This window comes from Argopecten irradians, chromosome 5, assembly GCF_041381155.1.
Source record: "Argopecten irradians isolate NY chromosome 5, Ai_NY, whole genome shotgun sequence".
NCBI lineage: Eukaryota > Metazoa > Mollusca > Bivalvia > Pectinida > Pectinidae > Argopecten > Argopecten irradians.
Window position 1 is genome coordinate 13,434,335 of NC_091138.1, and position 24,272 is coordinate 13,458,606.

The 24,272-nt window shown below is 33.9% G+C and overlaps 2 protein-coding genes across 3 annotated transcripts in view; one reads left to right on the top strand and one right to left on the bottom strand.

Annotated features, from left to right (window-relative positions):
- The window catches only part of LOC138322916 (AP-1 complex-associated regulatory protein-like), a 61,363-nt gene that overhangs the window by 27,691 nt on the left and 9,400 nt on the right, over positions 1 to 24,272 (bottom strand). For both annotated transcript variants that reach the window (XM_069267142.1, XM_069267141.1), the window contains exon 2: positions 22,313 to 22,364. In XM_069267142.1, coding sequence (XP_069123243.1) covers positions 22,313 to 22,364 — 52 coding nt within the window. The remainder of the gene's footprint in view (positions 1 to 22,312; positions 22,365 to 24,272) is intronic.
- Positions 1,611 to 12,931, top strand: LOC138322917 (uncharacterized). The gene is made up of 3 exons (XM_069267143.1): positions 1,611 to 2,090; positions 10,346 to 10,492; positions 10,837 to 12,931. Exons 1-3 carry the CDS (start codon positions 1,877 to 1,879, stop codon positions 11,271 to 11,273), a joined length of 798 nt encoding a protein of 265 aa, XP_069123244.1. The 5' UTR covers positions 1,611 to 1,876; the 3' UTR covers positions 11,274 to 12,931.

Here is a 24,272-nt window from a genome sequence, read left to right on the forward strand (position 1 = left end):
ATATATTTAAAACAACAAACATCGCACATTATTCTTATTCAAGATCAATTATCTCTTATTATCATATATAAACAATCTTTTATTTTCCGTATGTTTTAAGGTAGAAGGTCCCTTTTTTACCAAATTTGTAAGAAAGAATTCAGAGGTGAAAAAATAAGAAAAACAGACATTCTATATACCAAAATGTTCAGCAAGACATCATCTATCTGTTGCTGTCATATGTTTTCAGTAAAACGACTTTCCTATGGTACCAGTACCTTCCAAATACACAAATCTTGCTGCAAATCCTCAGATTTTTCCAAGTCAAAAATGGTGTGAAAAAGTACAAAAACAAATAATACGTGTTACTTTCTACCTCATGCTATGCCTTTAGGAATGTAACAGGACGATAAACATCTAGAAATGGCTGGTAAAATTTTGCAAATAAATCAACAAGAAATCCAACATGGCAGCCATGGACTACTTTTTCCAATGATTGTATACCATGATACTTTTGTGTAATGCGTGTCCTGCAGGGTGATTTATTCTTTATAACGCATAGCATGAAGTAGGATATGTGGTTATTAACCCACAGTTTCAAACATTATTGGGTTTAATCCTACTGTTAATGCTGAGGATTTGCACAAAAAAAATCGTTGTTTCATTAAATATTTTCAATTCTAGCTGTGGTTTTATCATCTTTAAATACAGAATAAATGAATTATTTTGTGTTTAAAAAATTCATTTAACCCTATACTAAAAATGTGTAAGATATATTGCCTCAACTCGCAATAGTATCTGTATTATTCAGTTCTCTTTTTTACTACATATATAGGATCAAGAAGGGGCCTTAAACCTTAACCATACTTTAAATCCTCCATTGGTGAATCATATGAAAAATCAATCGATACATTAATTTCATTATTTTCCATATCGGTAAAATTCTCATCGCATTTGAATGAAACATTTCTACAGACATCTATTCATTCATCACATGTTTTGTAATATTTACAAATTTAGAATTAGTCGCCACGAAAATCCTTTCAGTCCCATATTACTGGAACTGTCATATGGGGTCAATGGTATCATTTACAGAATCGGTCTAGATATATGTCAAATCAATATAAATGGTGTATTATTACAAATGTAATGATCAGTACGATGAAAATTTAATATTGATTTAATTATTTGAATATATCATTAAAAACAAGGTATTAAAAGACGACAATGTATGCGGTTGATCTATGGACAATGTGCAGTTCACAGTCGGTCAACTACTTTTTGTTTTCCTGGGTTTTCATCAAAAGTGTTCACATACACTATTAATTCTGTTTTCTCTTTGTGTTTTGTATTTTATCGCTTAATATATATACTGACCTTTGATAAATATAAATTCCCTGTCAAATGGATATATAGCCCTAATAGGAAACCCTCTCTACATAAAAAGAAACCTACATCGTATAATAACAAGGTTCTTTCATACACTAACAATAGTATATTGAGTGACGTCAAATGCAAATGAAAATATACCCGTAGTTCAAACAAAATCTTTAAATAGCCTGTATTGAAGTTTTAAAAACCGAAAAGATTTACACATGCCAAACTATGACAAAAACAGACCACGTGATTAATCGGCCAAAACGTCAAGTAACTTGCTTGTTAACAGTCTGAAGTCATTCTCCAGTGGAACTGAGTGGAATTGCATCTTATAACAAAAATCAAGCGATCATATTTACTGACAGGATATCATATTTACTAAAACAAAATATGCTTCTGTACAAGATGTGAAGAGTTAAAACAATGGAGAGATAATGTTCTATGATTTTCATTTGCAATGGAATATAATTGATAAAATTTTGATACTATACTAAGCGGAAGAGGAGCTGAACTGTGCAGTATGACGGTCTTTGGCGACGCTTCTACGTGGTCAAAAATTGGACTTCTTGTCATCACTCTGGCTGTAGCTTTATACATTACAGGCTACGCAACAGTGTCGTGGATGGTGGAGAGGACAATTCGTGAAAAAATAGATGTAACTGTGGGACTATGGAAAATGACAAACTGTACAAGCACCTGTTATGATAGTGATGTACCAGCTGTTTACGCTACCAGTAAGTATTTATTGATAAAGAAATATAATCCAAACGCCAAATACAGCGAGGACTATTTTCTAATGACAAGCTGGTCGTCAACACAATCAAATTCATTCCGAAAGGAATATTTTCATGAAGAAAACTTCCATATCCTGTCTATAACCCGTTTGATAAGAACAAAATAATCACCCCCTGCTACTTCTCCTTCGTTCTTACCAAACGATATGTTTGATACGAAACTATATAAAAACCGACACAGGACGGTATTTATTTCAACTTAGCAATAGTAATCACAATCGTTTTGTTTTTTATTTTGAAATCGTCATTGAAACGCTCATAATCACACATTGTTTAAAAATCATTAGAGTACTCTAGAGTTTTCCTAAACGTTCTCATTTTTTCATCGCAGTTCAGACTAGTCTGTTTTAATCTTTCCAATATTTTATTTTACGGTTTGATTTATTTAAAAATGTTGAATTCATAATCTCTAAAACATCATCGTAGCACTGCAAAGCAAAATATTGTATCAACGAAATATCAAATTCTTCATTTTTAATCTCCAGAACAAGTTAGGATTTTGGCCAATCACAGTCGTCATTAAGTTATTTTGCGTTTATTACACGACCCTATATACATGTAGTTAAGTTTCATTATTCATAATATCTACATAGCTATTAAATATCATCGAATATTAAATGGAAGTTGAGACCATACACAATTGTGCCAGTACTTTAACAATATAAATTGACACTCTTATGCTTTCAAAAGCTCTAAACGTATTATAAACAGGGCATTTATTCACTGTTGTCATTACATTAATAATATATGGAAATTCGATTTCTATTTGCGTTAATATATGGTAATTCGATTTCTATTTGCGTTAATATATGGTAATTCGATTTCGTTATATATCACTTATATTGAAACTTACGGATTAAAAACAAGATATGTCTCTTTGATAGTTTTTGCTGCATTGCCGTTGTTCCGTTATTTTCAATAACGATTTGATACCTTTTATTCAAAAACGCAACATGGTCAAATGTTTCCCGTAAACTGATTTTTGAATACAGTTATTTCATTTTTGTACCACTTAATCAAATGATTCAATTAGGACCCAAATTCAAAGTAGAAATAAACAGTTTTTTGAAAAACATAATATGTTCGTATTTATCAAACTTCTACACACCAGTTGGATAAGTTGTTTGATATAGTAGTACAAGATTTAAAGTACCTAACCATGAAAACAAACAATAAGAAAGGTAAATAAACTTTTATTTGAATGCAGTGACAATGAAATACAAAATTTATTGAAAGGACGGCGATTTCACGATATTAACATTCGGACCGTAGTGCTTAGTGTATGTTCTAAACCCTTTTCCGGTCTTTACAAATTATTCTAAACAAGTATGCAAGTACAACAGTTGTTTAATAGACTAACACTGACCCTAGACAATACTGTCAGCGTCTTAGGTAATGCTATAGAAACGCGTGCTCATTACAAAACCTCGAATTAAATATCAGAAAGTAGAACACAATTCTCATTAACTACTATGTAGTATTTGGACATATGACTCAGCTGAGGTTCCACGCAGTAAATTGGAATTAGCGCAAAATGATACTGTATGTTTAAAACATTCAACGTTCAAAGGATATTCGATTTCAACATTAACCATATCGTGAGGTCTTGTGAAAATTCGATTCCCGGCACCATTGCATCTATGCAACTGATCCTTTCAAATTGTATACATATATTTGCACAAAAATGTGAACGCCGACCAATTTAATGGTGCTTGATTAAATGCTGCACGATACATCAGAAAATGTGGCTGCCACTACTGTATCTTTGTGGGGCAATGATCTAGCTCTGAACTTCATTAAGTGATTATATCAAACTATGATATACAAAGCAAACAAACTATTAGATAAATGAAACAAACATTATATCACTTTTAGTACTTTAACAAAACCTACAATTCCACAGGTTCATATTTCATCTGCCTTGATGCCAGATAAGCATGTTTCTACCACAATAGAAGTTGTTATTCAACTCTCATGATATCAGATAAACGATGCAGCTGTTGAGTAACAATTTGTTTATACCACAAGTTGTATAAACTCTGTACGCAATCTCATTGGTTGACACGGTGAACTTTGACCGAACTACTTATTTCTCAGTGCAACGTCGTCATTTGTCAGCGTCATCAATAATCGAGTGAAGTCACAATTATAGTCCGACAAAAAGTGTTATATTTTAAGTAACCTTGAAACAAGAGGCCCAAGGGCCTTAACGGTCATCTGATTAAATTGGCAATAATCATATAGGAAATTAATTAGATATCGTGTAATGGTAGCCATCTTCTATTTGGGATCAACCAGAGATGTAACAACACTTTGTCAGGACCATGTCAGGAACATTTCATGCAAGTTTCAGCCAAATCGCGCCGGCAGATCTTGAGAAGAAGTTCAAAATGTGTTTTCGAGATGGCAGCTGTGGTGGCCATCTTGGATTTTAGATAAACCCGCAAAATAACAACACTTTGTCAGGACCATGTCAGGATCATTTCATGCTAGTTTTAACCAAATCGCACCGGTAGAACTTGAGAAGAAGTTCAAAATGTGTTTTCAAGATGGCGACTGTGGCGGCCATCTTGGACTTTGGATCGACCCGAAATATAACAACACTTTGTCAGGACCATGTCAGGATCATTTCATGCAAGTTTCAGCCAAATCGCACCGGTAGAACTTGAGAAGTTCAAAATGTGTTTTCAAGATGGCGGCTGTGGCGGCCATCTTGGATTTCGGATCGACCCGAAAAATAAGAACACTTTGTCGGGACCAAATCAGGATCATTTCATGCAATTTTCAGCCAAATCGCACCGGTAGAACTTGAGAAGAAGTTCAAAATGTGTTTTCAAGATGGCGGCTGTGGCGGCCATCTTGGATTTCGGATCGACCCGAAAAATAGGAGCACTTTGTCGGGACCATGTCAGGATCATTTCATGCAAGTTTCAGCCAAATCGCACCGGTAGAACTTGAGAAAACGTTCAAAATGTGTTTTCAAGATGGCGGCTGTGGCGGCCATCTTGGATTTTGGATCGACCCGAAAAATAAGAACACTTTGTCGGGACCATCTCAGGATCATTTCAGGTAAGTTTCAGCTAAATCCCACGGGTCAAACTTGAGAAGAAGATTGAAATGTGAAATGTTTACGGACGGCGCACGGCGCACGGCGCACGGCGCACGACGACGAACGAAACATGATGGCTATAGGGTCAGATGACCTAAAAATAACTTTAATAATACGTTAAATGAGAACTTTTTCATCATAATGTTTATTTCCGATTCGAAGACTTTTATATGAATGGATTCTTTATCAAAATATAACTTTCGAATATTAATTAGTGCTTTTTTGCTGATGAAAATATCACTACATCTTATTTGCATATCTTGGCAAACACACGTTACCTTATCCTCGTCGTATTTCTATCGGCTAAAAACGGATATAATTGTGGTAGAAACAGGTCACATGACTCGTGGTTATTGGATTGGAATTTATTCCACACTCGTAAGTTATTTTTAAAAGTTACAAAAGATACTCGCTAAAGCTCGTATCTTTTGTAACTTTTAAACAAGGACATAGTCATTCAGATCCCCCGCCAATGGAGATATCAAAGCTGAAGTAAGTTTGATTGTGGAGACTTATGTGTATGAAAAAAAAAACCAGGAAAAAGGAAGTTGAGCTAAAAAAAGATGGAGTATAATTCAAGTAGAGCGGGGCTGCAATTGTTGAATCAGGTATACAGCCTTGACATTTATATTAGACTTTATACACAAAGATGGGTGGAGTTTTGCAAAGTATCATTTACCATGATATTTTCAGCAATGTTTCTATGGTAACGGAAAATAGCAAAAGCTACTACTAAACCATAAAAAGAATGTGTCTATGAAGTTTCGTGGAAATATCTCTGCTAGTTTTAGAGTTATGCTCCGGAAATGAACCTGCTACAAATATGATATTTTCAGCAATGTGTCTATGGTTACAGAAAAAAGCACAAAAAGTGAAAACCTAAAAATAGCAAAAGGCACTACTAGACCATAAGAACAATGTGTCTATGAAGTTTTATGGAAATATCTCTGCTGGTTTTAGAGTTGTGCTCCGGAAACGATTCTTACACAAAAATCTGCAATTTTCAGCAATGTTTCCATGGTTACAGAAAAAAGTACAAAAAGTTAAAACCTTAAAATAGCAAAAGGCACTACTAGACCATAAAAAGAATGTGTCTATGAAGTTTCGTGGAAATATATCTGCTAGTTTTAGAGTTATGCTTCGGAAATGAACCTGCTACAAAAATAAGATATTTTCAGCAATGTGTCTATGGTTACAGAAAAAAGCACAAAAAGTGAAAACCTAAAAATAGCAAAAGGCACTACTAGACCATAAGAACAATGTGTCTATGAAGTTTTATGGAAATATCTCTGCTGGTTTTAGAGTTGTGCTCCGGAAACGATTCTTACACAAAAATCTGCAATTTTCAGCATGTTTCCATGGTTACAGAAAAATGTACAAAAAGTGAAAACCTTAAAATAGCAAAAGGCACTACTAGACCATAAGACTAATGTGCCTATGGAGTTCCGTGTATATATCTCAACCGGTTTTCCAGTTATGCTGCGGAAACGAACCCGATACAAAAATATGATATTTTCAGCAATGTTTCCATGGTTACGGAAAAGTGCAAAAAATGAAAACGTAAAAATAGCAAAAGGCACTACTAGACCATAAGAACAATTTGTCTATGAAGTTTCATGGAAATATCTCTGCTGGTTTTAGAGTTGTGCTCCGGAAACGATTCTTACACAAAAATCTGCCATTTTCAGCATGTTTCCATGGTTACAGAAAAAAGTACAAAAAGTGAAAACCTTAAAATAGCAAAAGGCACTACTAGACCATAAGACCAATGTGTCAATGAAGTTTCGTGGAACTATCTCTTCTGGTTTTAGAGTTATGCTCCGGAAACGAACCTGGTACAAAAATATGATATTTTCAGCAATGTTTCCATGGTTACGGAAAAAATGCAAAAAATGAAAACCTAAAAATAGCAAAAGGCACTACTAGACCTTAAGACCAATGTGTGTATGAAGTTTCGTGGAAATATCTCTACTGGTTTTAGAGTTATGCTCCGGAAACCATTCGTACGGACGGACGGACGGACGGACGGACGGACGGACAGACGGAACCCATTTGTATATCCCCCGCCAACTTCCACTCTTGTGGAATAAATTCCATATCCAACAACCACTCGTTGTGTAACCTCTATTTATACAGTTTTAAAAGCGGAAGAGGCTCACTTCCATAATTTTTAAACATTTCATTTTATCGAATCTACTCAAGATTTATTATTGGTGTTATATTAATTAATAAAGATGCTGCCCTGCGGGTAGGGCGTTAGCATTGCACCTGCTGACCCAACTGCAAGATTGTAAAAGGCGACTAAATCTATGATATGATTTTTTCTCTTCTTCCTAGCCGACTTTTTTATCCTAACGTCTTGTAACCGTCTCGCTTTTCACTTCGGGTCGAAAGTTCACCTTTGGCCGATATACACCAAAGTCTATAGAATTAGTAGTCTCCATACTGCTTAGCACTCAGCACAAAGGGCATGAGACGACTGCTTTGGCCAATGTCAGTACAGTATGACCGGTTGACGTGTGTTGTTTGGAATATATGGCGGCATGTTTCAGTAAAGCAGCAAAATAAAAAGGGTAAACATTGCATACAGGGAGGTCGTCCTGAAATGACCCAGAATGTTAGTTGGACGTTAAACCTAATGAACCAAATTAAACCAAAGTTTTCTTTAATTCCGTCTTTGCATATTACAGAGTTAGTTCCCTTGTGGGTAGGTATCGATTGTTACGTCATTATTTTGTAACCAAACTTCACGTCGTTTTCTCCGAAATGTATGACGTTACGCTCGCAAACACATGATGTCACAATCAATACCTACTTGCAAGTGCAGATAACTCTGTAATATACAAACTCGACGCATAAAGCTAATCCAGCTTTGCAATAATTTCACCACCCCTATATCACTCTAAAAAATGTTGAGTAAGAAGATACATTATAATGTCAATACAGTTTTCTTTTTTTTTATCAAAAGAAAATATCAGTATGCCATATTTTCGTGATGTATTACAAAAAGACATAATTGAATCAACAGTTATGTATAAATTATTAAATTGATATAATGATTTACTATTTCATTAATTCTTCTATTAAGCAATTGTCATGTTTAAAGTTTATTTAATACTCGAAAATCAATCTTTCAAATCTTACACATGCAGTAAAAATATTTTGGAAATTTTCACACGAATGCAAGAATTACTTCAAAATATCAAATAATTCAAACCACCGTAAAAACGTTTTATACTGAGCATTGTTTAATATATATGGGTCCAAGTTTGTTTTAAATAAAGGCGACAAAATATTGTGATAAAGAAAGAGGGCAAAATATGCCTTATAATCTTGCGATATTTTATTGCAGACAGAAGGAACAATCCTCATCTGACGTCAGCATACCTTTGTAATTGGCCATGTTTTACCGTATCTCGCACTTAAGTAAAAGGAACGCGCTTCCATTCACACACAAAATGTCGCCTTATGACCAGAAACGTGACAGTTACCCCAAGTTGCTCATGCTCATATCTCGTTCTCGGACCCATATATATAAAGTTTTTATGTTTACCATTTGACAGGTCACAGTCCTTAAGAAAGCGAGATGAAAATGAAGAATAGAATCTTAGTACAGGGAGGTCCAAATCATACAAATTTCCCTATTATCACTACATGTACTTTGAAAAGAACCACCGACAACACGTAAAGGGTTAAAGGCGTAAAGGCAAAATGGGTCAATTGAAGGAAATTAAATTCACCTATTTATTTAAACTACCTATATTAATTCTCACATAACTCAGTGAACCGATACTGATCTCGAATTTAACGTTTTCATAATTGAATATGTTGAATGATGTTTAGCCAAGTTCAATGACAAATATTCAACTATGCGTATGATGAACATTAGTTTTTCAAAACAATCGAACCAGGAACAATCCAAGGGTACTATGACTTTACAAAAGAATTTAACACAGTTGACCCATATCGCATAATTGGTTACGGTCTCTTTGTACGTTTATTTTAATATATACAGTAAAGAAATGCATCGTCAGTCCTTGAATGAGTCTCCATGTATATGAAAAGGACTCCGTCAGTGAACCTCTGCTCACGCAATGGTTATTACAGTATAAAAATATTAAATTTTACAAATAGTTCATTTAAAGCCTTAATTTATCTACCTCAAGCAACGAACAATTGCAATACAATTTTATGGGACATCAACTTTTTGTCCATTTAGTAAATAAAAGCAATATAATTATCTCGTTAACTAAACAGATAAATATTACTTGTGGTATGGTAGATACGAGATTAAATCATCTAGATAAACACCTTCCAATGACGCAAACGTGTGATTTCTTCAAGATGTTTTTAGTATTTTTGATATAACAGATCCCATTTTCACTAACATTCCTTATCTTTAAGGAATTCCTTAACTTAAAATGCCATAGAAAAGCATTAAAGGAAGTAAATGATGATTCTAAAATGGGAAAAAGTGTAAGTTAATGAATTTCCTGAAAATATGTAATGTTCTTGACTGGGCCAAGCTCAAAAACAATTAACGATTAACGGTTAAATACAGCAGAGATCTTGTAAAATCCTAGACACTATATGTAATACATAATCGAAAATAGTCCTAGTAAAATGATGAGTATTCTGTGTACAAAATCAGGGAACTATGAGTAATAACAAATACTACACTGCATGTACAAAGATGTAACAGAGTTATAACCCTTTTCTAATTGTACTGGGTTGTTTCAGCTGTTTACTCCAATTTTACGCCACTTAATGTGACGTCCCTGTGGCGTCCCTTCTCTCAAATACTACGTTTCGAGATATCTTTATCAAAAACCTAACAACGGTAAAAGAACAAATGTGATTACGAACGAAGACTTATGTTGTAAACTCTAGACTTTGAACTGACATCAGCATGTGCGATAGCATAACCAAATAATTATGCAAGTGAATTTTAGTTGCATGTCATATACGGTAACCTAAAGTTGATTAAACATTAAAAATCATAAACACGATAAAGGTTTCCTGTATAATCTACGACATCCATGACTTATCCGTTATACAACTTACTAAATGTTTTCTGCTTTTACAGGTAGCCATAATGGAGTGTTGATATTAACCTCCATCACTATCGGAATCATTGCCATTGCTTTCTTGCTTTACATTATGTATGTGGCTTCGGCGAATGTCCGAAAAAGGGGAGTGGCACTGACAATCATTGCTTTGTGTTTTATTGGAGGTGAGTTGAATAATTAGGAATATTGAATAATTAGGAATATTCTGTATTTCTTATATTCATAGAATACATTAATCATAACGGCTTCATTCCAGGAAGGTCTCAAATATGAACATATTATTTTATCAAAATGGCATTCATGATGTCAATGACTGAAAAAAATTAGACGATAAAGACTGTTGTTTTGACATTAATTTGAAAAAGGCTACAATTATTTATTGAATCGTTACTTAGTACAGATATAGAGAATGTATAAATTATTTTTCCTATTAAGTAAGAAGTTAACTTCTTATAAAAAAATGCTCATATGATTTTAGATTAATAGGTTTTTGTTTCTCAATTTGCAGCTCTACTATCACTGATAATGATGATCATATGGTTTGTTCAGTTGCCTAGCAACTTTTTCGTTTCCTGGTCGTTTGGATTGGCTGTCTTCGCAGGACTGCTCCTACTTTCTGTGGCGGGATTTTTAATTATGCAAGACATGAAACATTATAAATCTAAAGACATAGAGCCTGAAAGGAGGAACAGAGTGACACCCCCGCCGGCACCACCTGTCAAGCCGGTGGAAACCCCTTCGGTACCACCTTTCACACCTGACTGGGATCGACGGACAGTGACCCCTATACCTGTACCTCCGAGACGCGCTCGTTCGCCAGTTCGGTCGGTAATATCTCCTTCTGCAGTTCGCGTGACGTCACATTCCGTCATGTCTGTACAGTCTTCTACAAGACGGTACGGCACACCAAAGTATGCATCTCGTTACGACCACAGGGCGAGGTGACGACATTACCTTCAATGACGCTTATTATGGAAATGTGATTTAGTTTGCTTTAACACTTAGACTTACACTGAATTTAAGCATTAACTCATTCAAACGGGTGCATGTGGACGTGGTAATCCTTAAATGCATAAGGTATACTAAATGTGGGTTCCTTTAAGTTAATCTTGGAATCGATCCCTTACAAAGGCAACTGCCTGTCTCATGTAGGATATGTTTTGAAAACTGTTGGATTCTCGACTACTACCGTTGCAGTGCTTCATCTGAATACCCAGTAACCAAAAAAGTATTGTGTATAACGTCTAGAGAAACCTAGTAACATATCAGTGTTGGAGAATTAGGTCTCATTTTCTCATCATTTCAACACGTGTGACGTTTCTATTAACACTCCCATAAAGCCTTACCACAAAAGTAAAGGTGTAATTACTCGCTACTGTCATAAGTAGATTCTTTAGTAACGTCTAAAGAATATATATAAAATGTGTATGGCAGTGATAAAGCGAGTTATGATGAATAATGAAAACCTGACGCCTATCGACTAGCCAAAGTGAAAGGACTTAGCGTGTGGTATGACAATTAATACCGTAAAAACACATATGAAATCCGATATTCTAAAGGTCACATATTTCATAAATTATAAAAGCGACTTCAGATAGAAGCACCAGAAACTTATGGAATATTAAACGAGGTCGTTCGTTTGATCTCCCTTTTTCCCCAATACATATTTTTTCTGTTGTAAAATCATTATCTAAATGCGATGCTGTAAAACAGCGCATTATTATTCGGCCAATGAAAGTTCAACGATTTCCGTGCCCTTTGCTATTCATCATACAGCACGTAAAGCAGTACCATTGATACAGCTGTACGGACATCTTTGTTTTATAACCTATAACATAACAGTACCATCTATTAGTCTAAAATGCATTAAGCGTAGACAGTACGGTTGGTCTGAAATACATTGGTGTCGTATTATAATTTAAGGTCACCAAGGGCCTTCTCAGGTTTTAAGGCAAGTTTTGGAAATCGTGTAATTCTTAAAATTTGTTTAGAAGTGACTACTTCGACCACAAAGGCTTTCTCATTGCAGTAGCAGCATTTCGGAACGGACATTGCGTAATAATAAAAAGTGGCAATGAGAAAATAGATAACACCCTTCTGACCATGATCATAATTATTAAGTCCATAGTGTGATATACCATTGCTAGTCACACATATATCGAAAAACATTCAGCATTATAGCCAGGACAGAAAATGTAGAAAGATACGACTCTAAATAGTCTAGAACACATTGTGGTACCATCGTGTGGAGTTACAAACAAAAAATTGGATGAAAGAACCCTTGCTAGTCAGTAACACCTTAGAACCACAGCATGGCATCATAATTATGACAAAACCTGTACAGAACACTGCTAGTCTAAAACATACACCGTACATCAAACATCATAAAGAATTCAAAAGGGGGGCATACGCAGTACAATACGCACTCCCCTAGAACAATGGTAAGGTTAAGGATTGGCTTTTGACAAGATATATTGTATTTCTATGGAATCAGCAGGTCAATTATTAGAAGATAGGTTCCAAAAGATTTTTTCATTTCATTTAATTTTACGCATTTATTTATATTTACATCACATCAAATCATCGAACTTGTTAAATAATATCAAAACATTAAAGTTGGTTATAGACAGGTAATTGTTTGTTTTTATTCCTGTATATAGTAATTAATTTGCATCTATATGAAAATATATGTACCGAAGTTCTGGGTAATTGGTAGATAGATTTCATAACTCATACAAATGTCACTTGATGAAAATACATGTTAAATTATATAGGGTGAAGACCATACAATGAACAGACACATACAGAGTTTTGAAATATTTATTGGTCTCGTCGTGACTTTCCTCATTATACCCATAATATTTTATATATAATTGGAAGGATATGTTTATTAGTCCATTAGAAACGAAATGACGCGTTTAATAATTCACCAGCCTATGTATATTACTGCCTCAAAGTAAGGTAGACAGTGTAACCTGCGGAGATGCACCATACCATGACGAATCGATACCTCACTTGCCATTGAGGTAAACTAATATCATTCCAATTAACAGTTTGTCAGGAATTGATTCCGGAACAACATATTTATCACTCTAACACAAATTAACATATATTATGTAGCTTGAACTTCGCCATAAGTTATGTTTAGTAAAGCCACTAATATACGACAGGTTTCACACCTAGCGAGGATTTTAAGAGCAATGAAACTCGATCACTTTTGTTAAAGGCACAATATACGCAATTTTTTAGTTGTTTTTTTCTTTCTTCTTTTTTTACTAAAGGCAGGTGAGACCAACTGTAAAATTTAGAAAAATATATTTTAAAAAAAAAAATAAAAAAAATAGAAAAATTTGATTAACACCAAATACCGCTCGTTAATCAATCGTTATACAAAACATTGAATGTTTGACACCAAACATTGTCTGGGTCTTTAAGTCTTCCCAGGCCTCAGCCAAATGTTATATTAATTAACGTCTTATTATCATCTCAGATCATTTAAGTACAGACTCCCATATAGATGTATGCCATTTATGCATATAGCAAATGTGTGTTTTGGGAGACGGTGGTATGTTTGTACAGTGTCCACGCAATTGGGGAGATTGAATCTGACTCCTTTAAATGCTATTTCACAAAGCATACGCAAAGCGTACATGAAATATTCAGGACGTAAACTTCAACCATTGATAGAAGTTAAGAGTAATATTTTTTTTTAATATTCTAAACTTACAATAATCTAAACATGAACAATTTCGAACGTATATGGGAACGCAAGATGTCACAGCTCTGGTTCAAAAACGAAAGTATGTATGGTATTTAAAATCATTTTCGATAAAAAGAGCTCAATACATTAAGGATATTTTTTTTATATTTCCTCCTCTAGCATGAATAACGGTACGATAATAACGTCCACCAACTTATTATTACATACTAGCTAAGTGAAAATAACCACACTTAACCTTTATTTACAACCAATAACTGAAGGCGTTTCAAATGCTATGGGATGGAATCAAAAATTAAAGAACGCTTACATTTTCACCTCTTTGTGTGGTATCTTGGCCTTGGTTTATTGAAATAGGCTAGAGTATGTAGTTCTCAACAAGTGTTGTTGTCCACCAGAGAAAATATGATCTATTGTATTCTTTGATAAAGGAACGGTGGGGGAGTTAGTGTAGAGTTAAAAATGAATAACCGTATTATTTTTTAATCTAAAAATATTCTATTAGATCTACTTACATGTTTGTATAACTTGTAACAACCCTTGTATGGTAATATTGTGATTTATTCTATCCTATTTTTGTAACTGTTACTAGACTTTAATAAGAAAGAATATTAACTCATTCACTCCTGAAGACACATTTGAACTTTTCCAATAGAAATGCTTGAATAATTCATTATGGATTTTCAGGAGCAAATGAGTTAAAAGTGAAAAGCAGAGTTAAATGGCCAAAATTCATAACTCATTTATAAAAAAAAATCAGTAAACGTTATATCAAATGTAAGGATACCTGTGGACGGTGATATAAGTGTGAACAAATCTATATCCATAAAGTGTTTAAATGTACATTGCAGATTTCAATCTTATCCGAGTGAAGGAGTAAGTCAGTCTCAAAAGCTTCTACATATATCAGAAGCCAACAAACAATCAATATGTAAAATAGGTGTTTTTAAGTACTACTTTAACTTTGAGTTAGTTAATGTTTTTGCACATACAGCATTACATATACAGAGACTACGTTTTCACGAGAAAATGTATAATGATTTTCACGAGAAAATGTATAATGATTTAATAAGTGTTCTTCAACTGATGTTACATAAGAAAATCAACAAGCCTTCTCTTTTACAACAAGTGTTTTGTGTATCATATTGTATGCCTGAATGGCCTGCACTAATTAGTATAACCACATCACAGGTACTAATTTCTAATGATCAAACATTGATGAGCATCTTTATTGAAATATTCATTTGTTTACCAATATGAGAGGCATATCATAGGATAAAAATTAAGGTGATGTCCTGAAACTAAAAAAAAAAGACAAAAAGTACTATTAATCTTTATGGTACAAATACATTCTATGTGCTGCTAATTGATGGTTCGTTAGCTGTCAATCAACCACCCAGGTATCGCACCTGACATTTCATATTGTATATGCTCTAGCATTTCACTCGCTGTTGAATAGGTGCATGTGTAAGTGGAGTAGGGTGACGTGACTAGATACCTTTATACATATACATACAATAGTTAACAGAAATATTTTGTTAGATTATGGATTATGTTTTCTATGTTTAGAAAAGTATTACTTCAGTGTACAAAATGATCATTAACAAAATATATTAAATTATATTTAAAAGGGCTGAAATGGACTGATTTATAATGTATAAATCACTGAATATGTATATCAGTAACTATGATGTGGTTGTTGTTATACAAAGTATGTAAAATACATCTAGTTGGTTGATACAAATCTATAGCACAGATATATAACGTAAAGGTGGCGATGAATTTATAGATAGGTAGACGAAAATAAATAATAAATATTGATTAATAAATATAAATGAATAGATGTTAAATATTTTTTGGTTCTAGCAAATTTCACTTTTGAAAGTTTGGTTCTAGCACATTTCACATTTGAAAGTTTGGTTCTAACACATTTCTCCATTTGATAATTTAGTTCTAGCACATTTCCCTACTTGACAGTTTGGTTACAGCATATTTCCCTATTTGACAGTTTGGTTATAGCACATTTCCCTATTTGACAGTTTGGTTATAGCACATTTCCCTATTTGACAGTTCGGTTATAGCACATTTCCCTATTTGACATTCTGGGGCTGCGGTGGCCGAGTGGTTGAGATGTCCCGACATATTACCACAAGCCCTCCACCTCTGGGATGCGGGTTCGAATCCCATGTATGGCAGTTGCCAGGTACTGGGCCCTGGTTGGTGGTATTTCTCCGGGTACTCTGGCTTTCCTCCATCAACAAACCTGGCACGTCCTTACATGACCCTGGCAGTGATAGTGCTATCAAAGACTAAAGATGCTTAATGTCAGGTGACTTTTGTAAAATTCATGGAGATAACAGATGGTTAGCAATGCTAGTCGATTACTAACTATCCAGAGGTTTAGAATATTTTTTTTATTTATCATTCCTGTTTGAACATATGTATTTAAAGTTCTTTCGAAACTTAAAAAGTAAAAAAAAATAGAGAAATAATACTTACATACTTTCCAACATTTTGTTTAACTTTTTTCTATTTTCTTTTACTCACATTTTTGTATGTTCAGTGTTCTCCATTCAGAACCGACTGACCCTAAAAGTGACTGGTCCTGACTGAAAGTTACTGGTCTTTACAAAGTTATAATTCATCCTTGTAGTTTATAGGATTAGTGCAAAGTACTTTATTACTAAAGTATATTCGTATATCCGGAGAAGTATAAAAAGCTTTCAACAAAGTTGACCGAAAAACCAAAATATTACGAAAAAGTGTTTTGTACAGTTTTATCTTCGACCTTTCTACAATTCTACTGCCATTTTTGTTTTGTATATCCTCTATATATCTGACCAAAAGTTGGCAGTCAAAGGACCAACTACATGGTAAAAATTGTCTGCCCGACTATAAAGTTGTCAGTCACGGGCAGATAGACAGGCTTTAATTTCAAACGCTGCATATTATTCTTTCCCAAATATTATAGACATGCCTATATAGGGTCATGCAGCAATATAAAGGAGCCATTGAAATTTTCAAATGTGCTCTAATACACTATTAAATATCTAGTACACTTACCGTTATAAAATCCCTGAAGATCAAGTACAAAGCCATTTTTCATTTTCTTTTCATCATTTCTACAGCTAAGTTATGTCTTTACATGATGGATCACAACCTATATCACTTTCAGTACATTTGTAAAACAAGAAAGATGAATAAGCTGAAAATTATAAACCTTTATTTCTATTGGAACTGAAGGCAATATCGCAAAGTCAACAATGTGAAAATTAAATAAGAGTTACATTTGTTACCAAGGCTATGGATATTAAATCCTTAAATGGTAAACTTTGTACATGTAGCTGGGTGTAATTCAGTAAGTCAGGGCTGTTTAATACCTAGTACCAGGTACTGTAAACAAGAGGCCCATGGGCCTTAACAGTCATCTGACTACTGAGAATATAGTAGTGGCAAACAATTAAGGCAATACAAAAGAACTCTTTTATTAGAAGAAGTTCAGGTTCTGATATATTTGATGATTTAGACTATGAATGAAGGTCCCTTGATCTCCACCATGCTACAAATCCAATATCCAGTCCCTAGGCCTTTTGGTTATTTACCAGAAGTTGTTTAAAGATTTTAGCCTATTTGACTCCTGTAACCTTGAATGAATGTCAAGGACATTCATTTGAACAAACTTGGTAGCCATTCGTCCAAGCATGTTACAAAGGCCCAATATCAGTACCCTTGGCCTTCTTGTTATTCACAAGAAGTTGTTTAAAAGATTTTAGCCTATTTGACCCCTGTGACCTTGAATGAAGGTCAAGGTCATTCACTTAAACAAACTTGGTAGCCCTTCATACCAGCATGCTACAAGCCAAACATCAGTACCATGGGCCTTTCAGTTATTGAGAAGAAGTTGTTCAAATGAAAAGTATATGCATGGCGCACGATGGCACACGGTGCATGATGACAATAGGTCATCCTTCCTGACCCTTTGGGTCAGATGACCTTTAACAAATGTCCTAACATTTGTAAAAATATCGAGCAAGGAAATAGTACAAAATTTTGGAGAGCATATATATTATAGGCCTATCTATTAGTTACTAGGTTGTTGTGTTTTTTTCTATGAAAGGACTATAAATGGTTTGAGCCCTTACTGGCCCCTAAATCCATCATATTTTTCAAATAAGTGAAAAGTGATTAAGCTGTTTTATTTCAAATACTTTGTACATCCCAAACACAACCGTGATTATAGGTTTTTTTTATAATTAGAGTTCTAGGTGCCCTGGTAACCATCCAAAATATGAAAAAATATGCAGTAAATGTGGCAATTTTTTAAGATATTTTTGAAAGTTTTTCTGCAAGAAACAATAGAGCACAATCTTAAACAAACTCAACATTTACTGTAAATATGAAGGCGCTTACGATGCATCTTAAAAAGAAATATAAAGTTTTATCAAGGATGCACTCTTAAACTATAATTTCTTAAATAAAATAGGTAAAATAAAATACAGGTTTAAAAGTTGGACAGATTTGGGGCAAAGGAAGGACCCACACCACACAGTCCTTTGTTTACAACTTGAAATTCTGTCTCTCTGTATACAAAACATATACAGATGTATATAGATTATGTACTCAATTTTATAGAGGGTAATTGCAAATGATATGTAGTAGATAATCTTAGCTAACTGTAATGACATTGTGGGTAACAGAGAATACCTGGTAATTGTTATTGCCATTATATACAAAGCTCCCTGGGAGTACCACCACCCTTGCTTAATACCAACTCACTGAACCTTCAGAATGGATTTCTGCCCAAACAAATTTCACCTTAAAGTCTGTCACACTGGCATATCTCTATCCTTCAAATGATTTGTAACACAATTGATCCATATAACTTTCAATTCCCCTCAATGTTATTCTTATAGTGGAAGTACAGAACTTTACATTTATTATATTATAAGACAGTAATTTTTGTTCTAACCATTAGGACACACAGTATTTTTTGTTCTAAACATTAGGACATACAGTATTTTTTTGTTCTAACCATTAGGGCACACAGTATTTTTTGTTCTAAACATTAGGACACACAGTATTTTTTGTTCTAACCATTAGGACACATTAGGACACAGAGTATTTTTTGTTCTAACCATTAGGACACATTAGGACACAGAGTATTTTTTGTTCTAAACATTAGGACACAGAGGGTTTTTTTTCTAACCATTACGACACACAGTAATATTTGTACTAACTAAATTAAGGTTTACATATAGCTCTGGACAAATGGATGGCCTAACATCTTTTTGATACGGTTTACAATAAAACTGAAACCAAGTAATGATCAGTTTATTATGATATATATTTGGTAAAATTCATTGCATACCTTTATGGAGGAAAATGTATAACTTCCTTGTGCTCAATTAATGTTGGTAATAGCTGGTTTGCCAAACACATATTTTTCTGGTGGTTTTGCTGGAATTGTTGCACCACTATATATTCAGACAAAACTGTTTTCAGTATTCATTCAGTCTTACAATCTACTGTAATTGGTTATAGACAGTCACATAATTATGGAGCAAAAGCATTTGAAAGGTATTTGGAACTAACTATATACATTTGTATAAAACTCAACATTGTATTATTTGTAGAGGAAGTAAATTGATAAAATATCTTGACAAAATGTCACAATGCCATTGATAAGTAGTAAAAGGGAAGTAACTCTACATATATTTGTCCTAAACCTTCATAACAATAACTCTTTTCACAGAGATTACAGTGCTAAACTAACCTACACCTGACTTTTGCTTGGGTTAGGTTTGACAAAGCATTGATTTCTAGCCTAAATCCCTTTTGTAGTGCGTATCAATCTGCATGTATTGAAGTCCATATTATATACACTTAACCTAGCTAAGTGGAAGTTCAGTTTGTGTGTGTTGGGGGAGGGAGGATGTGAAGGTGGATAGTAATGATAGGGATATATCAGCTTTTTGGTTACTTTCCTTGTGTCTATAGTTATTGAAGAAATGCTTGCTGTAAGTGGAAGCTTATAAGTGCACTCCATGGTAATACCGCAAATGTAATTCCTGCCATACATATGGTAGGGTGATATCCTTAACACCCAACATACCAGTATATATACAGTATGCAGTCCAGGAATTTAGGATATCAGGATCAAGTGCGTGGGATACTATTGATATTGTGAGAGGTATTGCATCATCTGTTCCACAAAACTTTGTGGAAATTAGGTGTTTATTATCTGTTACCTGCTGTTCAGCTAGCAAACCTCCTCCCCCTCTTTTTAAACGCTCCTGTGAAATCTATATCCAAAAATAATGTTTGTAACATTTTCACAAACTTAGAAACAATGCTTCTGGATTCCAATGCAAGTGATATTTTATATCAATACTAATAAATCAAAATACAGATTATGGGATTGTACCTGGAAAATTGTGTTATTACCAGGTGGATTATGTTTTAATAAAGGGTTTCCACAAATACGTACTAGAGATGTTTGTGACATTGCATCATGCTATGACACTTGTGTAAAGATGTGTTGTAGGAGTATTACTTTTAAAATCTATACATGTGCAATTGTCTTATAACACAATACAATGTAGTCGTATTACAAAAGTAATCAATGCTCACTTGGTTTGCCTTATTTCTGTTCATACACTTTAACATGTAGCATTGATCTTTACAGTAAAAACAAGGACATAGTCATTCAGATCCCCCGCCAATGGAGATATCAAAGCTGAAGTAAGTTTGATTGTGGAGACTTATGTGTATGAAAAAAAACAGGAAAAAGGAAGTTGAGCTAAAGAAAGATGGAGTATAATTCAAGTAGAGCGGGGCTGCAATTGTTGAATCAGGTATACAGCCTTGACATTTATATTAGACTATATACACAAAGATGGGTGGAGTTTTGCAAAGTAACATTTACCATGATATTTTTCGGCAATGTTTCAATGGTAACGGAAAAAGTGCAAAAAATGAAAACCTAAAAATAGCAAAAGGTACTACTAGACCATAAAAAGAATGTGTCTATGAAGTTTCGTGGAAATATCTCTGCTGGTTTTAGAGTTATGCTCCGGAAATGAACCTGCTGCAAAAACATGATATTTTCAGCAATGTTTCCATGGTTACGGAAAAAGTGCAAAAAAATGAAAACCTAAAAATAGCAAAAGGCACTACTAGACCATAAGAACAATGTGTCTATGAAGTTTCATGGAAATATCTCTGCTGGTTTTAGAGTTGTGCTCCGGAAACGATTCTTACACAAAAATCTGCCATTTTCAGCAATGTTTCCATGGTTACAGAAAAAAGTACAAAAAGTGAAAACCTTAAAATAGCAAAAGGCACTACTAGACCATAAGACCAATGTGTCTATGAAGTTCCGTGCATATATCTCAACCAGTTTTCCAGTTATGCTGCGGAAACGAACCTGGTACAAAAATATGATATTTTCAGCAATAATTCCATGGTTACGGAAAAAATACAAAAACTGAAAGCCTAAAAATAGCAAAAGGCACTACTAGACCATAAGACCAATGTGTGTATGAAGTTTCGTGGAAATATCTCCACTGGTTTTAGAGTTATGCTCCGGAAACCATTCGTACGGACGGACAGACGGACGGAACCCATTTGTATATCCCCCGCCAACTTCGTTGGGCGGGGGATAATAACTTAACCAAACAATAAGCTGAACAACAAAGTACACTTAATTTAAATACCTCTCTGATCACTCAAAGTTTTATAATCCCACTGACACAGAGACACAAAATTGGACTGTATATATGTGTAAATAATTAGAAAGTAAACTGCTAAAATTGATCACATACACGAGATATCCTAGACAGTATTTTAAGAAAGTACACAACACATACATCCATTGATTTATAACAACTACAAAGATGCAGAGATAAAAGATAAGCTATGTACACTTATATTATTTACTCCCCCTGCCTCTCTCACACACACACACACGAAAACCTTCATGTAGGATGCATTTACAGTCAACAAACACTTAAAGCAGAGCTACCTTTACTTTTTATAGACAGGTGCTTTTTGTATCTTATTAATTGCTACATGAAAAATGGAAGCTTGGGATTCTTTAAAACATGTTTGCCTGTCGATTATTATGATACATTCGTAATATTGCTCAATATATTTAACTGATTTTGACCATAAAATATCACAGACAGAAAAATAAACACAAATTTGTTTCTTGTGAAATCTTCGATTGTCCAACACCCCTTACAGTAAATTTGACATTGAAACTTACCTCCACAGAAATATCCCTCTCCACACTGTATCTTGTTCTCAAAAACTTCCGCCTAGTGAAAACAAAAAATTATTATTTTCAAATCTGGATTATCTGACAATTTTAGAAATATTAAATCTTATGATTTAATGAGTTTCAGTATTTATGAAGTTCTAAGCATTTTTAAAGTTCTAAGCATTTTTGGTTAATTTTGGTAGCAATGTTTAGTGAAGCATAAACTACATGTATATTCATAATACATCAGAGACCATCATTACATATCATTCAAGAAAAAAAGTTAATTTTTCTGGATCTAACCATACACCTACTTAAGTTTATTACCAAATTAAAGAAAGATCAGCTATCAACAATGTTGACTTTTCATAATTTAAAAGAAATATATGAAACAAAGGAACAAGAGAAACCACCATATAGAATAGGATCCCTCTGGTAATTTCAGACAAAAGGTGTATACAAACAGATACATGTATACAGGCTTAAGATGCCCCACTGCCGACAGAGCATAAATGATACTCATTATTTGAACAATAATTGGTGTTAAATCATGTATATATGTGTGTAATTAACACACAAAAAATGATAAAAAATAATCTATTTTGATATTGGTGCATGTGCGATCAGTACTTCATTCCATATAGGACATAGTGCCATGGGCTTTTTTCGGGACGCAATAAATCATTTTAAGAATTTTATTTTGAAGTAAAATTTGAAGCTTAAAATTTTCAATGGTGGTAATGGTGTAAAGTAAGTAACTTTTGTAACTGAAGAAAAATACTAATTTGTCTGCTCCTTTTTTTTTAAATGAGCAAAAATACTTTTTGTCAGTGGTGGAGCATCTTTAATTATTAATCAAGATGGTCACCATAGAGATAAAGATGTATGGATTGCTGTAGAAACAGAAGGATGGACAAACGTCAGAGAACAAGTAATTGAATTGTCAAGGTGATTTTTGATCTTGAACGATTGTAACATTCATGTTTATTTTGAAGACCACAACAGAGCTGTGCTGCTGTTTCAGAATGATGATATTTACCTATTTCTCAGAATTTTGTCAAATATTTCTGATATTTTGTTATCAATAATTAAGCATTAACCTTTTAACAATTGTTTATATGTTTTCCACAGAAGAATGTGTCGCAGTGTTTTGCAGAGTGCAAAACTTTGAGGACCATAAATAATTTACTCTTTAGAGAATGCTGGACCTTTTATCCATTACTAGGGGCTGGATCCATCTCCTTTACACTAGGATCTAAAATTGTTTTTGTTGCTCCTGCTTGAAACTCAACATTGCATTGAATGAGTGGCATGTATTCACCCACGACTATTTTTAATGCAATGTTACTGTATGGATGGCTTATTCTGCTAGATGTCTTAAGTAGTATACTCTAATGAGTTATCTCTATAGGAAACATGATCTTTAACAAGTATATAAGTTAAATCCTTGTTAAAGATCAAGTTTCATTAACACTAATATAATGCAGGATTCAAAGACACATGTGTAATATATTTATACATGAGAAACTGTCTGTATAGCTCTGTAAATTAAATTAGCTGTTGATAAGATTATAACTAAAAAGGGAGAAAATGTAGTCGCCAGACTCAAGTGTGAATAAGATAACAACAATGCATCATTCCTTTCAGTACATAACTTATATGTAGTGGAATTGGACTGGGTCGATCTCCGGTTTACAGAGGTAGAGCATTCAGCTAGTGTTCGGATAGAGCATTCAGCTAGTGTTCGGAGGTTCTGGGTTCGAATCCTGGTTTATTTATAAATTCTTCCCTCCTTCCTGAAAGTCATTTTGTCCTCACCATCAAAAGCAAGTACCAGTTTATTATATCAGTAAGCCTTTACAACATTAAGCTGGTCATAGAACATTGTCCTAATGTCATTACAATGGTAACTTTGTATATTTGTAGGACTTTGTTAAGGGAGCAGATCTGGTTTTGAACCAAGACT